The sequence below is a fragment of the Erpetoichthys calabaricus genome, chromosome 4, assembly GCF_900747795.2.
Source record: "Erpetoichthys calabaricus chromosome 4, fErpCal1.3, whole genome shotgun sequence".
In the NCBI taxonomy this organism is placed as follows: domain Eukaryota; kingdom Metazoa; phylum Chordata; class Cladistia; order Polypteriformes; family Polypteridae; genus Erpetoichthys; species Erpetoichthys calabaricus.
In genome coordinates, this window is record NC_041397.2 from 55226922 (window position 1) to 55250096 (window position 23175).

At 37.8% G+C, this 23175-nt stretch overlaps 1 protein-coding gene across 1 annotated transcript; it reads left to right on the top strand.

Moving 5' to 3' along the window:
• Positions 1–699: 699 nt before the first annotated feature.
• Positions 700–21908, top strand: abhd10b (abhydrolase domain containing 10, depalmitoylase b). The gene is made up of 5 exons (XM_028799480.2): positions 700–863; positions 6592–6775; positions 13579–13690; positions 14105–14242; positions 20723–21908. The coding sequence occupies exons 1-5, from the start codon at positions 761–763 to the stop codon at positions 21062–21064; spliced, it is 879 nt and encodes a 292-aa protein (XP_028655313.2). The 5' UTR covers positions 700–760; the 3' UTR covers positions 21065–21908.
• The last annotated feature ends 1267 nt before the right edge of the window (positions 21909–23175 follow it).

Sequence of the window (23175 nt, forward strand, 5' to 3'; positions counted from 1 at the left end):
GAAAGATATGGAAGAAGATGATCCGCTATGGCAAACCCTAACGGGTACAGCTGAAAGAAGAAGAAGTGGTCCTTTTTCTTCTTGTGTATTTTGTTCATATTTTATTACCCTGGTTTACTACATAAAATTACAAGGGAAATGCCCAGGCTTTATTGTGTTTGATTCTGTTTTTGCAACTGTATAAAGATAAAGATTAAAAAAAGCCAAAGTCTGTTGGCAGAACAGCAAGATTAAGATTCATAAACGATTGCCAATTATAAATGATCACACAGATTCTAACAGCTCTCGTGTAAGCTCGTTTGCTTTTAACACTGGCTGAATAAAATGTTTGTAGTAAATTGCCTTGACATTGGCTGCGTGAATGGGGCACCAGAAGCGCAGATATTCAAGGGTGCACCACTGACAACCTAATCCGGCACTGGACTACGCAAATATAGTAAACGGACGAGTGGAAATTACACCTCTATAAGTGCATGCATGGACCAATTATTAACAAACATCCAGTCTCGGGGCTTGGTACAAGTAGTTTACAACCAACGCGGGTATTCAGTAGAGAACGGACAAACTCAGTCTATACAACCATTTTCTGAAAAACAAATCATAGAGATCGAGATTCCTGTGGCGCTTAGAACCGAAGCCTGCTTAGAGGATCCGTAGAAACCCTCTTTAAACGGCAGGTGGCGCACATCCCGCTGAAGTCGCTCTCGCGATGTTTACACTGCAACGTGCCTTTGCATTGCGTTCGTGGTGATAAGCGGCTATGGCAGCAAGCATTCTGAAGGGCTGGCGTTTTGGAGTTGTGATGACTTCGATGAGGGTGACAGCGACACCCAGAACTAAGCAAGATATGACTCTATTCGGAGGTTAGTCATAAGAGACGAATGTGGAGACAGAAAAGTGGCTGTGTTAAGGACATTGTTTTAACTAGACAAGTCCGAAGCGACAGCGCAATAATGAGGCCGAAATATTGAACATGGATGAGCAATTCACGTGATTTTGTTTGTTTTTTCTCTCTCTGCACTTTTATTAGACTGAAAACGTTGAGTAATTTTTAATTGTTGTATTTTTCATAATTACCTGAACGTAGTCAGTTTGATAGTAAATGCGTCGGATGTGAGGCTCACGGGCTAGAGTAGTTTAAAAGTGGAGAAAAGTGTATGTACCCTTGGCAGGGATGCTTTGGCTAAATTTACAGTATTCCGTATTTGTAGACAGTTTGTTTACGTATGTGTACATCTGATGAAGGCTATACCGACGAAACGCTATTTAGGAAAAAAAAAGAACTTCTTTCCTTTTCTGGACAGAAATAACCTTTAACTTTTTTTTTCCCTCTGGTGATGCAAGCTGACACAGCCGTACACTATCTCGAATGTACATGTATAAGGTATACAGTAATCCGATTTCCTAAGTGTTAAAGTTTATATTTCCAGTGAAAAGTGATTAATCGATTTGGAGCAGGTTACAGAAAAGCGAAATGCCTTTTTTATTTTGAAATATATGTTTATGTTACTTGAAGGTGCTAAACTCCTTAAGGAGTCTATAATCTTTGGTTACGTCGATATGAACAGATCTGAGCCTTTACAGTTCGAATTGAACCAATCCGAGTTGAAAGTAGATTTTAAATAAATAAAGTTTCCTAAACGTTAATTTAAAATATTTGTAATTGCTTAAATGTTTTGTTTGCTGGTTTTATTGAATGCTGTAAGTGCGTCATGTACCGAGCAAAGTAATGCATGCTTTTGAAATTTGTAAATTTGCTTAAAATCTCTTGACACTTGCTCTTTAAAAATGTGCTTGACCATTAACCTTTCTCTGACATGAAAGTAATTCCATTTTGGCTAAATAAGTAATGTATTTACTAAGCGTTTATGCATCTAGTAATTGTTAGGTGATTAATTTGTATTTGAAGACTGTAAGTAATGCATTTAGTATTGTTTGGTGATTAATTTGTATTTGAAGACTCTATTATGATTATACGTGAGCGTCAGAATTCCATTTTGTGTGAATTCATAACGCAACGAACAATGGTTTGCTTTTCCGTAAAGACATTAAGTTGCCAGAGAGAAGCTTTTAGTTTGGTTTTAGTTTGATTTTTTTTTGAATGATCTCTTAGGGCCTCATCTGCTAGTGCCACCGTAGTTGTGCCAAAAGTATAAAAACAAAACAAAGTGTAAGATTGGTAGACACCATGGTAAGGCCGTGTGGTGGCACACTCACCCTCAGTATGAACTCTGCAAGTTCTTGCTGTGCTAGATGTGAGTTTTTGTTGAGTTTTAAGTTGGGTTAATTTGGGTTAATGTTGTGCTTACCTGAATGAGTGCTTCTGCGAGTGTGGATGTTACTGTGTCCAATGAAGGAATAGGCTCTGGCATTTTATGACCCATAGTTGGATTAAACTGTTGAAGGAGCTGTAGTTACAAGTTCTGATAAGAGTTTTTAATGATTTACATTAAACACACATTTGTATGTTTGTACATATTTCAAGATTTTAAAATACTCTAAGCATCATAAGCTTATATATGATTGTATAAGATTTATTGGATCATTGTTGTCACGGTGGCACCATGAGTAGTTAATGCAAGCGCATCTCAATAAATTAGAATATCATTGAAAAGTTACTTTATTTCTGTAATTCAATTCAAAAAGTGAAACTCATATATAGATTCATTACACACAGAGTGATCTATTTCAAGCGTTTATTTCTTTTCACTTTACTGATTATGGCTTATAAGTAATGAAAACCCAAAATTCAGTATCTCTGAAAATTAGAAAATTGTGGAAAGATTAAAAACTGTAGACTTGTGGTGTTACACTCCAATCGGCTATCCAACCATTCATTTTCCAACCCGCTGAATCCGAACACAGGGTCATGGGGGTCTGCTGGAGCCAATCCCAGCCAACACAGGGCACAAGGCAGGGAACCAATCCCGGGCAGGGTGCCAACCCACCGCAGGACACACACAAACACACCCACACACCAAGCACACACTAGGGCCAATTTAGAATCGCCAATCCACCTAACCTGCATGTCTTTGGACTGTGGGAGGAAACCGGAGCGCCCGGAGGAAACCCACGCAGACACGGGGAGAACATGCAAACTCCACGCAGAGAGGACCCGGGAAGCAAACCCAGGTCCCCAGGTCTCCCAACTGCGAGGCAGCAGTGCTACCCACTGCGCCACCGTGCCGCCCTTCCAATCGGCTAATTAAACCAAAATATCTTCAAATGTGTCCTGAGCCTTTAAGTGGTCTCTCAGTCTAGTTTGATAAGCCACACAATGATGCGGAAGACTGCTGACTTGACAGTTGTCCAGAAGACAGTCATTGACACCCTCCACAAGGAGGGTAAGCCACAAAAGGTCATTGCTAAAGAAGCTGGCTGTTCACAGAGTGCTGTGTCCAAACAGATTAATGGAAAGTTGAGTAGAAGGAAAAAATGGGGCAGAAAAAGGTGCACAAGCACCTTCACCTGGAGTAGACTGTGGCTGGAGTCGGTGCTTCAAGAGCAATCACACACAGACGTATCCGTGACATGGGCCACAGCTGTCGTATTCCATGTGTCAAGCCATTCCTGAACCAGAGACAACGTCAGAAGCGTCTTACCTGGGCGAAGGAAAAAATGGACTGGCTAAGTGGTCCAAAGTCATCTTTTCAAATGAAAGTAAATTTTGCATTTCATTTGGAAATCAAGGTCCCAGAGTCTGGAGGAAGAGTAGAGAGACACAGAATCCAAGTTGCTTGAGGTCCAGTGTGAAGTTTCCACAGTTGGTGATGATTTGGGGAGCAATGTCATCTGCTGGTGTTGGTCCGCTGTCTTTTATCAAGTCCAAAGTCAGTGCAGCCGTCTACCAGGAAATTTTAGAGCACTTCATGCTTCCCACTACTGATAAGCTTTATGGAGATACGGATTTCATTTTTCAGCTGGACTTGCCACCTGCCTACACTGCCAAAAGTACCAATACCTGTTTAATTGGCCAGCAAACTCACCTGACCTAATGGGGAATTGTCAAGAGGAAGACGACAGACACCAGACCCAATGATGCAGATGAGCTGAAGGCCGCTATCAAAGCATCCTGGGCTTCCATAACAGTTCAGCAGTGCCACAGGCTGATTGCCTTCATGCCACAACACATTGATAAAGTAATTCATGCAAAAAAAGCCCAGACTTAAGTATTAAGTGCGTACATGGACATACTTTTCAGTAGGCCAACATTTTTGTATTACAAATGATTTTTTTTTATTGGTCTTAGATAATATTCTAATTTTCTGAGATACTGAAATTTGGGGTTTCATTAGCTATAAGCCATATAATCAGCTAAATGTAAAGAAATAAATGCTTGAAATATATCACTCTGTGTGTAATGAATCTGTATAATGAGTTTCACTTTTTGAATTGAATTACTGAAATAAATTAACTTTTTGATGATATTCTAATTTATTGAGATGCACCTGTACAACTACTTACCTTGAAACATGTCTTCCTTACCTGATCAGTTTCAGAACATATTTGTTATTAACAGATTGTGGAAATTGGAACCACGGACAGGAGAAGGACAAGCCACAAATCCCTAGGACTTGACTACATTTGCTAGAGGATGTCTCTGGTGTCTACTCCGCAACACAGTAAACCTTCAAATAACGATTGTATGCTCCTGTACCATGTGAATGAGGACTTGAAATATTTCTTGCCCCCAATAAAACAATTTATTTTCTGTGCCCACTTAATTCAGCTATGAATAATAAAGGTGTATTGGTAATGGCATTAAGTGTCATTTCACTTCATGTACACCTAAATCTCTCCATATAATATATACATACAGTGAATTCAGAAAGCATTCAGACTCCTTCACTTTCTTCACCCTTTATTGTGTTGACTTTATTTTAAAGGGGTAAATTTACCATTTCTACCCAACAGTCTCCACTCAATAACCCAGAATGCAACACTGCAAATATTTTCAGGAAGATGTGCAAATAGGAAAAAAAAAACTGAAATCTGTAATTTATTGAAGTATGCAGTACTAGGGTGTTGTACTGTGTTAGCCATTATGAATGTAGAGAAAAGCCAAGCAAAATGACACCTTTTATTGGCTCACTAAAAAGACTACAATATGCAAGCTTTCGAGGCAACTCAGGCCCCTTCTTCAGGCAAAATGTAATACAGAGACTGGAGTTCCCTATGTTTATATACACACTCTAGGACAAGAAACAACATTGGTAAATCTTTAAATGAGAAATTTTAAATGTAAAAAATTAATAAGATTCATTCAGGCTAGGGTTATTAACCCTACCCTGAATGAATCTATTACTTTTTTACATTTAAGATTTCTCATTTGAAGTATGCAGAAAGTGAAGCAGTCTGAATAGTTTCTGAATTCACTGTCTTTTTTTGTATGTGTATGTATGTAGTTATATATTTTGTTTGCTGTTTGAAGCATTTTAAGCAATCAGGAACTCCTTTAACCTTATCTGATTAAATAAAAATTAAAGTGTAATGACCATTTATTCGTTTATATTCTGTACATGCCTGTATTTCTTATTATTACCTTAGGCTTTTTCTTACACGATGCAGGTGAAAATATTTAGTGTATAGCATTCTTTATCCATGTAAAAACCTGAAACATACTGTATTCTACATTAAATTTAATTTTTATATATGTATAAGAGATTCAGTTTGTCATTCTTTTTATGAAAACATGCCAGTCCAAATCAGGATTGCAGGAAGCTGGAGTTTATCCGGACTGTGTTTGGGTAAAAGGCCCTTGAACTTGCTAAGCCGATTTAGATTGGCTGATCAGAGTGAGATGAAGAGTGGATTTGAACCTGGAGCCATGGCACTGTGGTACTAACAACTGTACAACCATTCCTTCCACATGAGGGGTTTATAATAACAAAATCTCCTTCCCCATACACAGAGTATGCACAGCGATCACATTAGAGCAAACAATATTTACTTTTGAAGAGCTCTTTGCAAAACAGTCGTCGTAGAATTGATCTCTCTCTCTAGTTGTTTTGTCTGATCAGGTATCATTTATTGATTTTATATGTAATTATTTTTTATATTTTACAATCTAATCATTTTGGGGTGGGGATCATTTATTGGATTATTGAGTTTCAATTTGTTTATTATTGTACAGGATGGAGATCATTGAGAAAGATGGAAAGTGGTTGGAAAATAAAAAACAGGTACAGTATCAGAACAGTGAATGGTGAATTGGATTAAAAGCCAGGAACCTTTCTTGGTTTTCATTTCATTCACATAGATCTCCATGAATAGAGGACAAATGCTGTTATTGATAAGTAGGGTTCAAGATTTTTTTTAACCCACAAAAGGCTAATATTACAAAGAACAAGAAGTACGTGAAAGCCAGAATATTCATGCTACAGTAGTTTCACATAGTGGGCTTGAAATTTTGAACCTTAAATTGTTTGCATTAGAAATTAGTTTGACCTTTGTAAACTTATTTATGTTCTGTGTGTGTGTGGCATGTCTTGTGTTAATAATTTAAAGAGTTTAAGACAACAATGTATTCATATACTGTACAAGTAAATGATGCTAAAATAACCTAGACATGTGCTTATTTTTCCCATTTAGGATCTAGGCAGAAGTCGACAGTGCAATATTTAAGTCGACCAGACCTTCCTAAAATAGCCTACCACAGTACAAAAGGAAAAAGCCCTGGTGTCATTTTTCTTCCTGGGTTTGCATCCAATATGAATGGACAAAAGGCTGTAGCACTTGAAGAGTTCTGCAAATCTTTGGGGCATTCATTTTTAAGGTACAACCTTCATGATAAATGTAATATGCCTGGTGTATGTATGTAGTGTGATATAAAATCCATGGATCTGTTTACGTTGTTTTTGTCACAAGCAGACATTTACCAGTTTAGACATCTTTGCAGCTAGTAGATTATAGGAACATTACTGGAAAGAAGCATTTTTTAAATATACTAAAAGTTCCCCATGATATATTTTTCACATATTTTAAGTATTCATTGTTTTGTAATTGTTTACTTTTAATATAATACTATCTTAAAATAAGTCTTTGGTTTCAAAAGACACTCTTTCAGCTCATGTAGAAATAGAAATGTTAATCTGTAGGTTGGCGGCACAGAATTTGATAGTTCACAGGGTTGTTAAGTTTTAAAATAATAAAAAAAAATACTGCATTGGATTTTAATAACATGGAGGTTCTATTTGCTATACATAATGAAAGTCCAGTTTACCCATCTTAAGTGCGTATTTTGTCATAAAAACAAAGGTGCTAATAAAAGTTCAGCCACACAGTTGTGGACATGTTAAACTCACAGGAACAGAAGTCGACATCCAGTTAAAGTCAAAGTAAGACTTCACACTCTGTTTCTGCATATTTCTAAAGGCATGTTTACTTAACATCATCGTATATAACTAATTTTTAAATGTTTAACACATTGCATTTATATATCAGTATAGTTACTGTAGGTGTTTGAGTTGCTATATTGTCATTGTCTAGCAAACAGTAGTTTGTGTAAATTTTAATGTTCTTGATAACCATCACTTTAACTGTAGAAGTTTAAATATGGATTGGCATGTTTCTTTAAATGCTGAAATAGATAGTGCTGCCTGGAATAAAAAAAATGCCCTGTCATTATAAAATTTGATATTTATTGTTACGGATTTTCTGTTGCGTACTGAAGATTACAACATTAACTTTTTATTGTATGAACCATGCTTCATATGTTGAGGTGATTAACAATTACAGGAAAAAATTACAATGTAAATAAGAAGCCATCATGAAATATGAATGGCCTTTTTCCATGGTATTGTGTGCCAGTAGGGTTGAAGGACATTCTTTTCTTATTATCTGATACCACCTCCAATCACATCTTCATTAGCCAGCCTATCAGCCTCATCCCTGCAGTCTCCGTCTTGATGCATCTCTTCGCCCAGTCATTCTTTGCCTTTTGCTTTAAATTCCAAACCAATGTTTTCCCCTGCTGTTTTGAAACATACTTTTTAATTTGTGAAAGAGATTTTTTTCTGTTTTCTGTTATAAATGTGGGCCAAAAGGAAATGAAGGGATTGGAGCACTTGAAGAAGAAATGGTGGAATTTTTTGATGCATTCTTGTTAAGGTCGTCCTCTTAATAATGTTGGTTGGTTGGTTGGTTGAATGTTAGTAATGTGAAACATGCATTTGTAAATTGTTCTTTACCACCATAGTTGAATATATTACGTCTGATTTAATGGCCACAATGATTGTATAGATTGTGTTGCTAGAGGTTGAAATAACCATATCTAAAACATTTCCCATAGAAATGAATAAACAGCTGCTCTAGATAAATGCAGAATACCTTATAACTGAGAAGAATATTATTCAGTCAGTTTTCTAGATGACTTAAGCGTAGAACAAAAGTAATCCGGGGGAATTGTGGTAGTCCTCATCACATCCAGTGGAGGACCTCTATTTAAACATGATGTTTCGGTAATGCATTATGTATGGGAAGGCTTATCCATGTAGTCAAGTACAAGAAAGGATCCAGTATTGGTAGGACCGTCCGAGACTGTTGTCACAGCTGTAGCTCTCCTCCATTGTTTTGCCATGCTACCGGTGCAGGCTGATGACCGTGCTTAGCCAATGTGTATAGGCAAAAAAAAAACATGAATTCCAGTCTGACTGTTCTTATTCATGTTGCTTGGCCACGAATTGGATGCATATCCAATTTAGGAACACAGAATGAAGGTGAAGAGCACCTGATTTGAAAAGACTGAATTTCTTTGTCCACACAGCCCTACAAACATCAGATTTGAGTCTGCCTGGTAATGTGAACGTAGTCTCAGGGGACTTTAAGTGAAAGTGCCTATGTCTTTAACTGCTTGAATGCTGTGAATGCAGACTAGGGGTAGCAACGTGAAGTGGATACACTACAAAGCAGCAATTACAGACATTGTTCTGTGCAGTGTAGGACTGAGACGATGGTCGATGCCATCACTGATTGGCATGCCACATTGTCTGTAATAAAAATTGTCGATGGAGTTCAAACATTTGCAGAAATCTCCTCACAGCACCAAACTGCAGCTGTCACTTTTTGAAAATCTTAGGGGCCTCACAAGAAACCTGTCAAGTACTAATAAGGTGTTTATGATAGATGTAGCAGGCAAGTTTAATTTAAATGTATGATGTTCTGTGCTTACTTTTCATTAGCCACCATATGAACATAACCTCAGTTTGGTTTATCTTGAGTCATGTCTAATGTCTTTAAACCTGTGTATATTTGTTAATAATTTTCATTTTGGATTTTTTGTCATGTAGCAAATGTTAATCTAGTGGGTGCATTAAGAGGATGCCCCACCTCAGCTGTGCACATCACTCTTGTGGTTTAAGATTAGAGATTTGCTTGTTGGTCTCGCAGGGCACAGATTTGTAGGTGTTTTGATCAACCTGATCACAAATGAATTTACAACTATTATCTGATTGCGCATGCATGAGAAGCAGTGAGGCTGATGAGGTGGTTGGCTTGCTCAGATTGACTGGAAATTGTTGTTTTATGCGAATTGTGTTAAAAATGCACATAAGTACAAATGAATGTGTATCTATTTATTGATGTAATTTGCGTGTTCACATCTGCCTAAATGAACCAGACTTTCATGAACATCACACCAAAAAAAAAAATCTGGTCAATACAAACTAGTTATGAAAACACCAATATTCAGAAATATAACAGAAATGGAAAGTGTCACAACTTAATAATTAAAGCTAAACAAGCTAATACGTTATAAAAGAATGTAAATATGGATTGTGTCTGTTATCTTAGTGCTTTATAGGCTTAAATACACAAAATGTAAACTCTGTTGATATCATTATAAGATAGAATCAAATGTAAACTAAGCATTAAGCAGCTGCATTAGTGAGAGTTGTGTGAAATTGCTCTAGCTCCCAGTGCTTATGATTTTCTATAATGTAACAGTGTGATGCATACAATACTTGTATATTAACATAGTTAGAAAAGCTTTGGCTCTGTATGTGTTCATGAGGCAAAACAGAAGCGTAAAGGGATTAAAATCATAGATTTTCATCTCTTGACGCATTATCAAATTTGTTTTTACCTGCTTATTTACTTACACAAATATCAGTCTCACAATATTTAGACTAATACCTAATGCTTATACAATGAAGCAACTCTCTTGATAATTATTCCACCAATATTAAGGTGCTCTTGCCATATAGTATATATGGGGTAGATAGTAGAGATTTCTGTAGTATTTTGGGCTATCCAAGGAGCAGATTACCAAAGGTGCATCTATAATACTGTATGTGCAGAAGTATAGCTAGTATGAGTAGGGATGGGAATCGAAAACCGGTTCTTGTTGAGAACCGGTTCCCACTGTTTCAATTCCATGGAATTGTTTGCCATTTTTGCAAACGATTCCCCTATCGATTCCAGTCGCCTCGAATGACGTCACCACGTTGTGTAGCGTCATTTACCCAGCAGGAAACATGACGCCTAAGAGGCACAAATGCTCAAAAGTTTGGTTATACTTTACGAGAAAGGATGACAACAGGGCAACTTGCAATACTTGCAAAGTAGATATTTCATCAAAGGGAGGAAACACTACGAATATGCAAAAGCATTTGCTCACGCGATAACCTTAAATGAATGTCGTGTTTTTGATCCGCTCCGGACTAGTGAATCTCAACCCAGCAGCAGCGTTAACGTTTGCACGTCCTCTCCCGTTAATACGGCAGGTAACTAATCAAGTAACATTGCATATTATGTTAGCGCGATTTCCCTTATTGCAAAACCTGCTATTACTGTGCATTGCATTTAGATGACCATGACAAGAGAGACCGACAGAGTCTGGCTGGCTTAGATGCTGGCAGTTCTCGCTGCAGTCTACCGGTAGCTTCTCCTTTCACAGACGCGGGGAAAAGTAAAAATTCCTTCCTGAAAAAGCAGATATGCTTATATTTCTGCAAAAGAATTGTTAATTCTCCATAGTTGATGGTTGCAGAATTGCACAGTGCACAGTTCCATTGGACTTGAGTTGATTATATTTGTTGCTGGCTGATGTAGTTTTATTTTTGAGTGCTCAGCTCATATATACTTTTAAAAAGGAGAGTGTAAATGTTACTGGACATTCTTGTGTAATTGCCACAGAATAATTTATGTTATACTTTGTTATTGCTACAGAAGAATATTTATTTTATTATTATTTTACATTTACAAATTTTTTTCTGGGGATCCTGTGGCACCCCATCGAGGAGCCGTAGGCTGTGGATCTCTTAAGATCTCACTGTTGGGTTTGTAAGGTCATGCTACTCCTAAATTTCTGTCTTGTTCAAAGATAAGATATAAAACAAAGTTCTAAGCTGATCGACCTGTGTGTTCTCCTTTTTTAAAAATAAGAATCGATAGAATCGATAAAGAATCGAATTGTTAAACAGAATCGAAAATGGAATCGGAATCGTGAAAATCTTATCAATTCCCATCCCTAAGTATGAGAGTTGGTTTTTCAGAAACTGTGTTGATAAATTACTAAATATTTATTCTGTGCTGGTAACTGAGCTACTTTTATCCATATGTTAAAATTTTTAATTAAAAAAATTGCCAAATATTCCTAAAATGGCCATTTTATTAGAGATACCTGTGTTTCCCAAGACTGTTTTAGTACAGTACAGTAATCCCTCCTCCATCGCGGGGGTTGCGTTCCAGAGCCACCTGCGAAATAAGAAAATCCGCGAAGTAGAAACCATATGTTTATATGGTTATTTTTATATTGTCATGCTTGGGTCACAGATTTGCGCAGAAACACAGGAGGTTGTAGAGAGACAGAAACGTTATTCAAACACTGCAAACAAACATTTGTCTCTTTTTCAAAAGTTTAAACTGCTCCATGACAAGACAGAGATCACAGTTCCGTCTCACAATTAAAAGAATGCAAACATATCTTCCTCTTCAAAGGAGTGCCTGTCAGGAGCAGATCATGTCACAGAGATAGAGAGAGACAAAAGCAAACAAATCAATAGGGCTGTTTGCCTTTTAAGTATGCGAAGCACCGTGGCACAAAGCAGCTCACACCCCCTCCGTCAGGAGCAGACAAAGAGAGAGAGAGAGAGAGAGAGAGTTTGTTTTTCAAGCAAAAATCAATACGTGCCCTTCGAGCTTTTAAGTATGCGAAGCACTGTGCAGCATGTCCTTCAGGAAGCAGCTGCACACAGAAGGTAGTAACGTCCCTATCGTCTAGGTGTGCGAACAGCCCCCCTGCTCACACCCCCCTACGTCAGCGCAAGAGAGAGAGAGAGAGAGAAAGTAAGCTGGGTAGCTTCTCAGCCATCTGCCAATAGCGTCCCTTGTATGAAATAAACTGGGCAAACCAACTGAGGAAGCATGTACCAGAAATTAAAAGACCCATTGTCCGCAGAAACCCGCGAAGCAGCGAAAAATCCGCGATGTATATTTAAATATGCTTACATATAAAATCTGCGATGGAGTGAAGCCGCGAAAGGTGAAGTGCGATATAGCGAGGGATCACTGTAGTCTGTTTTGACAGTGTCTAACATGAAGATAATGGTTTTTAATGGAGATAAGCAGAAACCAACAGATCATGTTTATTTATGAACTGTCAATATTAAAATTGGAATAGTTTTAAGGGATTTTCAAGTCTTGCTATTCATTATAAATAGAATTGATAAAATGGGTTACAGGGGCTAAAAAACTTAGGTAGAACAATAGTTGGACAGTAGTCTGTCAGGTTACAGTTGAATACAGTAGTGGTCAATGGTAGTTTGAAACGTTTGATTTACCTTCTGTCAGTGGAAAACAATTTGGTGCATTTGTCTGCTGAAAAACAAAAATGTGGGACATTGTTGTTGTAGGTTTCCTGCTCACACAATGATGCTAATGTAAAAATAATAATATTGTAAAAACCTGTAAATTCAATACATCCACTTTGCAGAGGTCAACAAGTCAGGCTAGTGGTGGTGGTACTGCAATAGTGTGGGATGTGATTTTGTGGCAAACATTGCTCTTTATACTAAGGTACACTGTGGCATTCAAGCATTGGGTTTCTATTTATAAATTATCTTTATTAGCAAGTAACTAGTCCATGACACACAGCCGTGAAACTCCTGGAATAGTCCCTGAAATTTGACCATGACTAAAAGACATTGTCTTCTCAGTCAACATATGTTAAATTTTATTGAAGATCTGTTGAATGATACAAAACTGGATTCCATTGAAAATAATCCATCACCAGCTAATATGCAGTGACGGTGGTATACTTCCAAACTGTTGTGGGCCCTCTTCTTTGTGCCTCACCTTTATGTTATCAAATTTAGACTGTTCTTGAGTAAATAGGGGAGCCACAGGTGAGGAAGGACTTAATAAAGTGTCCACTCTGTGTATAACTTTCGGAATAGTTCAGATTTTATAGCATTTTTTAAAACTGCAATTGGTATATTAGAATTGCATTAAATTTTACCTCATCATTAAATTAAGGATATTGTACCTTCGAATTACATAGTGAAGTGTTTGACTTTAGTGTATATTTAATTTGTTCTTTTGCTGCTTGAAGTTTATATTCATGTTTTACATTCTGTTTAGGTTTGATTATTCAGGATGTGGTGCATCTGAAGGTAAACTAGAGGATGGCTCAATAGGGAAGTGGAAAAAAGAAGTTTTATCTGTCATCGATGAGCTCACTGAGGGACCACAGGTGATAAACCTCTTTGACTGTGTATTTACTGTATAGTAAGGATAACATCACATATGAAAAAATAAGTGATTTAAGATATATATATATATAAATACACAAAGGTTTTCCCGGTCACCTGTCTTAAAATCAGCGATCTCATCCTGTACCCTGTTACAGGCATTTTGCTCTTAATGCCAGCCACCTTCACATGCTCTGCACATCCTCTATTGTATTGGACTTTGAGTCAAAACTTTAATGCATTGCAATTTAGATAGAGATTATTCTAGTAGCAAAATATCTGAATGGTGAAATATGAAGCAAATAAAGATGCTCATTATTTTTAGTTGATAAAGTTGTTGTAATCTTTCTTTCAAAATTGTACATTACAATGTTAACGCCAAGGTGTGCTAGTTTTTTGTATTTTTTGTGTTTAAGATTTTAGTTGGTTCTAGTATGGGTGGTTGGCTGATGCTTCATGCTGCACTGGCTCGTCCAGAGAAAGTTGCAGCTCTTGTTGGAGTTGCCACTGCTTCAGATCATTTTGTGACTACATATAAATCATTATCTATTGAGGTAAGAGAATGATTTTTTTAATTACATTTTAATATTTGACTATAAATCTTTAGTGTCTTTCTTTGAAACCATTAAATTCACTTTTTTGTTTTGTGCAGTGGCCTTTCAATATTGTACATTATTTCATGCTAGAGGTATTGTAAACACAGTATTTTGTAGTTGTAGATTAACTTGATGGAAACAAAGTTGCAAATGTAAAGAAGGTTACGGTGCCTTCAGAAAGTTTTCAGATCTTGATTAAGGGGGAAAATGATTAAAATTAAATTATTTTAGAATATGTCTTCAACATAACAAAATATCTGAAGAGTGAAGGGTCTGAATACTTGCTGATGGTACTGCGTTTAATTCTTATAATTTTGTAATTTGAGTTTGTTTAGGTTTTACTAAATTATGAAATTTAGGTAAAAAAATAACTGAAAAGATCAAAGGATAATGGAAATAATGTAATACCCTTAAGCCAAGATTGACAATCCTAGCCAAGCACACAGAATTTTTCACTTTCAACTCAAAAAACATTGTAGTGGGGTGGGGCAGTGAGACTTAATTATTCCTTCATTTATGAGATTTATTTGCATGAAATCACTGAAGGGTAATGGAGGCCTTTGGTACTGATATCTAGTCATGTGACAGTTTTGCCATAGTGGTCCCTTAACACATCCCTTCAACAATAGTTTAATATAAACTAATGCTAGATTGTTTGTTTTAACTATGCAAAACAATTTTGTTTTTCAATTAAGAAACTTTAATTTGGTCCTAATGGAAATTTTGTAAAGAGAGAAAAGATGTATGGTATGGTCTCTTGTTACTGTTACATAAGAGAATGCTTTCTTTCTTTAAGAAGTAATTTTATTTTTTTTTCTAAGTCAGTTATTTCTTCAGATATGTTAATCGCATTCTATAAATGTAAATATATATATATATTATGCATCAAAATTTTAAATAATTTATATATTGTTTTTAACATAAAAAGCACTATAACAAGATTCAGCCATTTTAAAAGAAGACCAACCTTGTGTCATAGCTTTGCACTTCCATTGTCTTCCATATTTATTTCCATATTTATGTGAAAATTCACACAAGCAAATAGAAAATGTATCCTTACCTCACAAAAAATAGTACAAGGAATATGTATTTGTATGAATATGTATGAATGTTTCCAGAGCCCTTTTGTTGTCATATATGTGCACTAGAAACAAAGAAGCACAGATCAATGTTCGACTGCTGCTTTGGCTTGAAAAATAGATGTATTTGGTAAGTTTTTAAGCTTACCTAATGTCCCATACCATCCACTGAAATGCCAGAGCGGTCAAGATATTTTTTTAAATTTATAGAAACCGCATAACTTTTAGAAACAATATTGCATGGCAAATGCATATATAAAATTTTTGTGAAAAAAAAAAAAAAAAAAAAACGACTCGAAAAATACCAAACTTGTTCTTTAAAAAAGAATACAAACCCTGTAGAGCCAAGCTAAATCCTTGCTGTTTCTTGTAACTGTTGTCGCAGTAGAGGCCTTTGTCCACCTCTCGGACCCTCAGGTACCACTCCAAACACGATGTAAAAGTTCAACTCTTCTTTATTGTACAACTATACTGTGCACAAAGCACCCTCCTCTCCACACTACTCATATAAATCAACAATCAACAATACACTCTTTCCTCCTCGCCCAGACACTTCGCCACCCTACCTCCCAGCTCAGCTCAGTGTCTGGGCTTTCCCACAGTCCTTTTATATCCCCTGACCCGGAAGTGGTTCCTGGCCAAACCCACAAGTCCTTATTCCCTCTGGGTCAGGGTAAACAGTCCTTTCTTCAGCCCGGGAGCACGTCGCTCCTTCCTGTCACGTGATGATGACGCACTCCCGGGTTAAAGGGCACATAAGAGCCCACTAGCCCCCCTACAGCGACTCCCGGTGGCCCCCAAGGTATCCAGCAGGGCTGTGTATACAAACTACAAAGTCCATGAGGCCCTGCTGGAACTCGGGGCACCATCATGCTGTCCGGAGGGCTCCTCCTGGTGGCCTGGGGGTGGCGACCGGAGTCTGTAGCCGGTCGTCCATCACACTGTATTTTACAGAAATCAAGTTATCAAAACGAGTTCTGCATTAGGGCACTATCTAGTGAATCAGTTTTATTTTTTGCAATACTGTGTGTTTGTATATATTGTGTAATACAGTGCATATATAAGTGTGTGTGTGGAATGGAGTATAATGAGCCTTCCACACCAAAATGTATCCCATAGTTGCTAATTTGACTCATAATGAGAGAGCAGGTTTTCCTTCTCTCTTCAAAGCCTTCATATATCATATTTTAACATTCTTAATTTTCTGTGGATTTGTGCTTAGCAACCTTTAGTTTTGACTGTTAAGGTCATATTGACTTTGGTTGTGCACATACTTCCAATATTTTCCAGAGTAATCCTGGTGATAGCATTAATATATGTTACTTACCCCATGCAGTTACTCATGTCATATAATGCATTTGTCAATTATTCAGTTGTATGCTCATAAATTGCAAAACACATGCATTTTTTGCTAAAATATTGTTAAACACATCATTCTGGAAAAGTCTTGCACATCATAAACAAGAAACACTTTCTCACGATACTGCACTTTTTAAATGGAAGATCTGCGTCTTTATCTCAGCCATTGGTCAAGAGTTCTGTCTTTTTCTATTTTTTTCCAGTTATGACTGTTGGGTACTTTATACAGCACTGATTGCTTTGTAAGCAAATATATGCTCCTATGACATCATCTTTTGCTACTTGTAAATGTAATATTGGAGTACTGGAGCAAATCAACATGCATCTGTTGTCAGTAACTAAGACTGACATGTTGCTGTGCTTTTATAATGAGAGTTCTTGTCTGCTTAGTTGACATTACCAGTAGGTTGTTATGTCTGTCACATGTATCCAATTGTCCTGTTCTTTAGAATTTCAGCACAAAAAAAAAAATATACCAAAGGTTGGGGAACTGTTGATCACAGTGCTTATTCATAATCAAATAATGAAGGAAGCACTGAATGTTGAAAATAGGAGAGTAATTCCAATAGTAAAATAGCTTATGTGTAAGTTTTACTTTTATACCATTTCTCATTAATGAAACCATCACAAGGCGCTTTAAATATATAAATAGTTTAACTTTGGATCCAGGTCAGGTTGTGATTTGCTTGGGATTTTGTGGAGAGTTACAAGTACAGATGACCTAGTGGTTTAAAATTCAGTACATTGGCCACTAAACCAAACCGTGTGCTATCATAACTACATACCCTAACTTAACAACACATTAAAAATTTATATGCAGTGCATCCGGAAAGTATTCACAGCGCATCACTTTTTCCATATTTTGTTATGTTACAGCCTTATTCCAAAATGGATTAAATTCATTTTTTTCCTCAATTCTACACACAGCACCCCATAATGACAATGTGAAAAAAGTTTGAGATTTTTGCAAATTTATTAAAAATAAAAAAACTGAGAAAGCACATGTACATAAGTATTCACAGCCTTTGCCATGAAGCTCAAAATTGAGCTCGGGTGCATCCTGTTTCCCCTGATCATCCTTGAGATTTTTCTGCAGCTTCATTGGAGTCCACCTGTGGTAAATTCAGTTGATTGGACATGATTTGGAAAGGCACACACCTGTCTATATAAGGTCCCACAGTTGACAGTTCATGTCAGAGCACAAACCAAGCATGAAGTCAGAGGAATTGTCTAGACCTCCGAGACAGGATTGTCTCGAGGCACAAATCTGGGGAAGGTTACAGAAAAATTTCTGCTGCTTTGAAGGTCCCAATGAGCACAGTGGCCTCCATCATCCGTAAGTGGAAGAAGTTCAAAACCACCAGGACTCTTCCTAGAGCTGGCCGGCCATCTAAACTGAGCGATTGGGGGAGAAGGGCCTTAGTCAGGGAGGTGACCAAGTACCCGATGGTCACTCTGTCAGAGCTCCAGAGGTCCTCTGTGGAGAGAGGAGAACCTTCCAGAAGGACAACCATCTTTGCAGCAATCCACCAATCAGGCCTGTATGGTAGAGTGGCCAGACGGAAGCCACTCCTTAGTAAAAGGCACATGGCAGCCCGCCTGGAGTTTGCCAAAAGGCACCTGAAGGACTCTCAGACCATGACAAAGAAAATTCTCTGATCTGATGAGACAAATTTTGAACTCTTTGGTGTGAATGCCAGGCATCACGTTTGGAGGAAACCAGGCACCACTCATCACCAGGCCAATACCATCCCTACAGTGAAGCATGGTGGTGGCCGCATCATGCTGTGGGGATGTTTTTCAGCGGCAGGGACTGGGAGACTAGTCAGGATAAAGGGAAAGATGACTGCAGCAATGTACAGAGACATCCTGGATGAAAACCTGCTCCAGAGCGCTCTTGACCTCAGACTGGGGCGACGGTTCATCTTTCAGCAGGACAACGACCCTAAGCACACAGCCAAGATATCAAAGGAGTGGCTTCAGGACAACTCTGTGAATGTCCTTGAGTGGCCCAGCCAGAGCCCAGACTTGAATCCGATTGAACATCTCTGAAGAGATCTTAAAATGGCTGTGCACCGACGCTTCCCATCCAACCTGATGGAGCTTGAGAGGTGCTGCAAAGAGGAATGGGCAAAACTGGCCAAGGATAGGTGTGCCAAGCTTGTGGCATCATATTCAAAAAGACTTGAGGCTGTAATTGCTGCCAAAGGTGCATTGACAAAGTATTGAGGAAAGGCTGTGAATATTTATGTACATGGGATTTCTCGGTTTTTTTTATTTTTGATAAATTTCCAAAAACCTCAAGTAAGCTTTTTTCACGTTGTCATTATGGGGTGTTGTGTGTAGAATTCTGAGGAAAAAAATGAATTTAATCCATTTTGGAATAAGGCTGTAACATAACAATGTGGAAAAATTGATGCGCTGTGAATACTTTCTGGATGCACTGTAACTAAATAACAAACTGGGCATATTCAAAGGTCTCAATTTTTTTTTTTTTTTTTTTGGAAAAAGATAAAGTAAAAAGCCTTTAATTGTTTAATGAAAATTATAAACATTTATGCAGCATTTCAAAAAAATTCTCTTAAGCAGGTGGGACCTTTTAAGATCTTCAGCTCAGCTTACTGACTTTTCCAGTAATTTTAAGGCACAGACATCATTTACATAATTTTAGTGAGTCTTAGGTAAATTTTAGTGAGTCTTTGGCAGTCATGCCCTAGATTACCAGTCGTGTAGTCTGCCATATACAGCAACTCTGTCCATTCAGTATAAAACTTACCACACCAAAATCAAACGGTTCTGATTTTTGTTTTAAGTTGTAGGGGGCAGGTTCTGTGTGTATGAGACTTGAATATTTTGGAAATGTGAAACTGCTTGAAAGTTGTCGTTGTTTAATACGTCCTGAGATGCGAATACTAATAGTGTAATCTCGGATCCTCAGATGGCTTGATTGGCAACTGTAGTCTAGTTTGTCATCCCCCTCAGAGTAGAAGTCATGTAATGCACCACTGGCTGTACTATAACAGTACTGGAGACAACAGCATTTTCTTTTCAAATAAAATCCTCTAAAACAGTCTTGTTTTGTTTGCATTCCTGCCATTTCACAATTATTTGAGGAGGTAATATGTAATTGATTTTTATTTCTTTTTAAATCTAGTAACCTGTTGACCTAACATGAACATGTTTAGAATGGGGGAGGGAAACTCAGAAAGTCATGCAAGGTGTGCAAAGTCTACACACTCTCTTGAAGTGAGGCAGCTACACTAAACCCAGTGGCACATCATGTACCTTTATAGTTGTAGGGGGATGTTGCACTTAATAATGCAGTTGCTGGATCTTGTAACATGGAGGGGATGTCGAGAAAGACAACTTGGAATCGCTGAGCATTTCCTGACTCTCTGCAGACTTTTCAGCATGGTCTTGCATTTCCAAAATATTGGGAGCTTGCTGTGTTTTGACAGCCAACATTATGCTACGTGACAGTGTTGGTGCCTTCCCAAAGGCTTTCCAGGTTTAGCTGCTTTCCTGGCTTTTTTCCTTTCTTTTTTAATTCTGTTATGACATGACAGAAAACCTCATACTCATTAGCTGCCTTTCCTCAGGACTGCATTCTGTGCATTGTTCTTCCAGGTGAATGCTCGTTGGTTGTTGTCCTCTCTCACACACAAGCCTGCCCCTACAACAGAAGAAAAAATTGAATCAGTTTGATTTTGTTTTGGTGAGTCATAGGCTGGTTTAACTGAGTTGCTGGAGATGTCAAACAATACACGTTGTGGTTATGGGAGCACACTGTGACCGTCCCCAGCTTTCTACGGTTATGTAAATAAAGTTTGCCACTGAAGTTTTTTAGTGTGATGTGCTGGAGCGTTTCACATCAATTTGTTTGGCTAAGCCCTTTTTGATGCTGATGATGATCTCTTTGAAGAAGCCTGGTTTAAAGTTTAGTTAGGCAGTTTTAAATTAAGTTGATGAATTACTTACAGCTGGTTTTGTGTTTTTGCAGGCTAAACAAGAAATTGACCAGAAAGGAGAATGGAGGTACCTTTCCAAATACAGTGAAGAAGGATTTTACAAAATAAGTCCTGAGTTCATTAAAGATGCTGAAAACCACTGTTTACTTCACAGCCCTATACCCATTACATGCCCAGTGAGATTGATACATGGCATGAAGGATGAAGAAGTTCCCTGGCATGTCTCGATACATGTGGCTGAGAGGCTACTGAGTAATGATGTTGATGTCGTATTGCGAAAACATGGGGTACATCGGATGTCTCAACAGGATGATATTAAGATGTTGATCTTTGTAATTGATGATCTTATAGACAAGCTGACAACACTAGTGTAAAATGCTCCTGAATGAATTGGGTCCTTTCACAGCTGTTCATCCTCATTCCTACCTAAAACACCCTGATAGGCTAGTTATTTAAGCTACAAAGGAATAGAGGGGAAAACCAAAGTTTTACAGTGGGTCTAAATAATTGCCATTTCCTTGCTCCTTTTTGGTGCCCTTAAGCCTTATGAATGAGATGTTTTCATTCTTACAGTTGTATACATGTAGTTGATATGTTGATGCTGCATTTGCATAACCAAGGGGATGGATGCATATTAAGGCAGTGCGACTGTTTTGCTTTTTATGGCAGACCTTCACATTTTCACCTTTTATCAGGTGTGATGTTAGTTGCGTACTGTTTTTTACACATAAGTTCATTTTCTTCTTTAGGCTTCTTTTCCTTCAACTTTCAAATTCATGTGCCAGAGAGTGTTGTGTATTTGTGTGTTTTTTGTTTTATTTTTATAAACAAAGTTTCAGTTAATTTGCCGCCTGTTTGTCATTTTTATATAAAAAATATTGTACATGTTCTTTATGCAAGAGACAGAAGTTATGTTAATTACCATAAACATTCATGGGTTACTGCGGTGGGCTGGCGCCCTGCCCGGGGTTTGTTTCCTGCCTTGTGCCCTGTGTTGGCTGGGATTGGCTCCAGCAGACCCCCGTGACCCTGTAGTTATGATAAAGCAGGTTGTATAATGGATGGATGGATTGATGGGTTAAAAAAAGTCGAAAGTGGACAATTGATTAAAAAAACTGATCACTTTATAGTATAGGAGTTTATTCAGTTTTTGTACATTTGCCTGGTTCTTTATTCTTTGTTGTATTTCTAATTAAAGCTTTATAAAGTTTTAAAAAATCTGTTTTTCTTTATTATGAACTTTCAGGACCCTGGGAAGTTTGAGTATTCCAAAAGCTCTGTATGCAAGATGGATAGTGGCACTAAATTGAACACCAGTTTACTGTTGTGCAAAATTATATATAAATCTCAAAGCTTTTAGTGAATATTCTTTGCCTTTGTTTGTGGTTTAAGAGGGTTGGGTATGTATTATTTGTTTCTTTTTCTTTTTTCAGTACAAATGAACACGTGAAGAATATGCCAAGTCCACCGAAATAAGACCTAAAAAATCTGCCAAAGTGAAGATTCATGTAGCAATTCCTGTTTATGGTGTTTTATCTCAAAAGAATTGGCCAGCAGGCAGGAACTAATCCAGCAGTGGGCACAGTCACACTTCCACACCTTTTTGTACTGGACCGGCTTATAGTTGCCAGTCAATCTGATATGAACATTTTTCAGAGAGGAGAACAAAACCTCTGCAGATACAGTGGGGCAAAAAAGTATTTAGTGGCCACCAATTGTGCAAGTTCTCCCACTTAAAAAGATGAGAGGCCTGTAATTTTCATCATAGATATACCTCAACTATGAGAGACAAAATGAGAAAAAAAATCCAGAAAATCACATTGTGTCTGATTTTAAAGAATTTATTTGCAAATTATGGTGGAAAATAAGTATTTGGTCACCTACAAACAAGCAAGATTTCTGGCTCTCACAGACCTGTAACTTCTTCTGTAAGAGGCTCCTCTGTCCTCCACTCGTTACCTGTATTAATGGCACCTGTTTGAACTATTATCAATATAAAAGATACCTGTCCACAACGTCAAACAGTCACACTCCAAACTCCACTATGGCCAAGACCAAAGAGTTGTCAAAGGACACCAGAAACAAAATTGTAGACCTGCACCAGGCTGGGAAGACTGAATCTGCAATAGGTAAGCAGCTTGGTGTGAAGAAATCAACTGTGGGAGCAATTATTAGAAAATGGAAGACATACAGGACCACTGATAATCTCCCTTGATCTGGGGCTCCATGCAAGATCTCACCCCGTGGGGTCAAAATCATCACAAGAACGGTGAGCAAAAATCCCAGAACCACACGGGGGGGACCTAGTGAATGACCTGCAGAGAGCTGGGACCAAAGTAACAAAGGCTACCATCAGTAACACACTACACCGACAGGGCTTAAATCCTGCAGTGCCAGACGTGTCCCCCTGCTTAAGCCATTACATGTGCAGGCCTGTCTGACGTTTGCTAGAGAGCATTTGGATGATCCAGAAGAGGATTGGGAG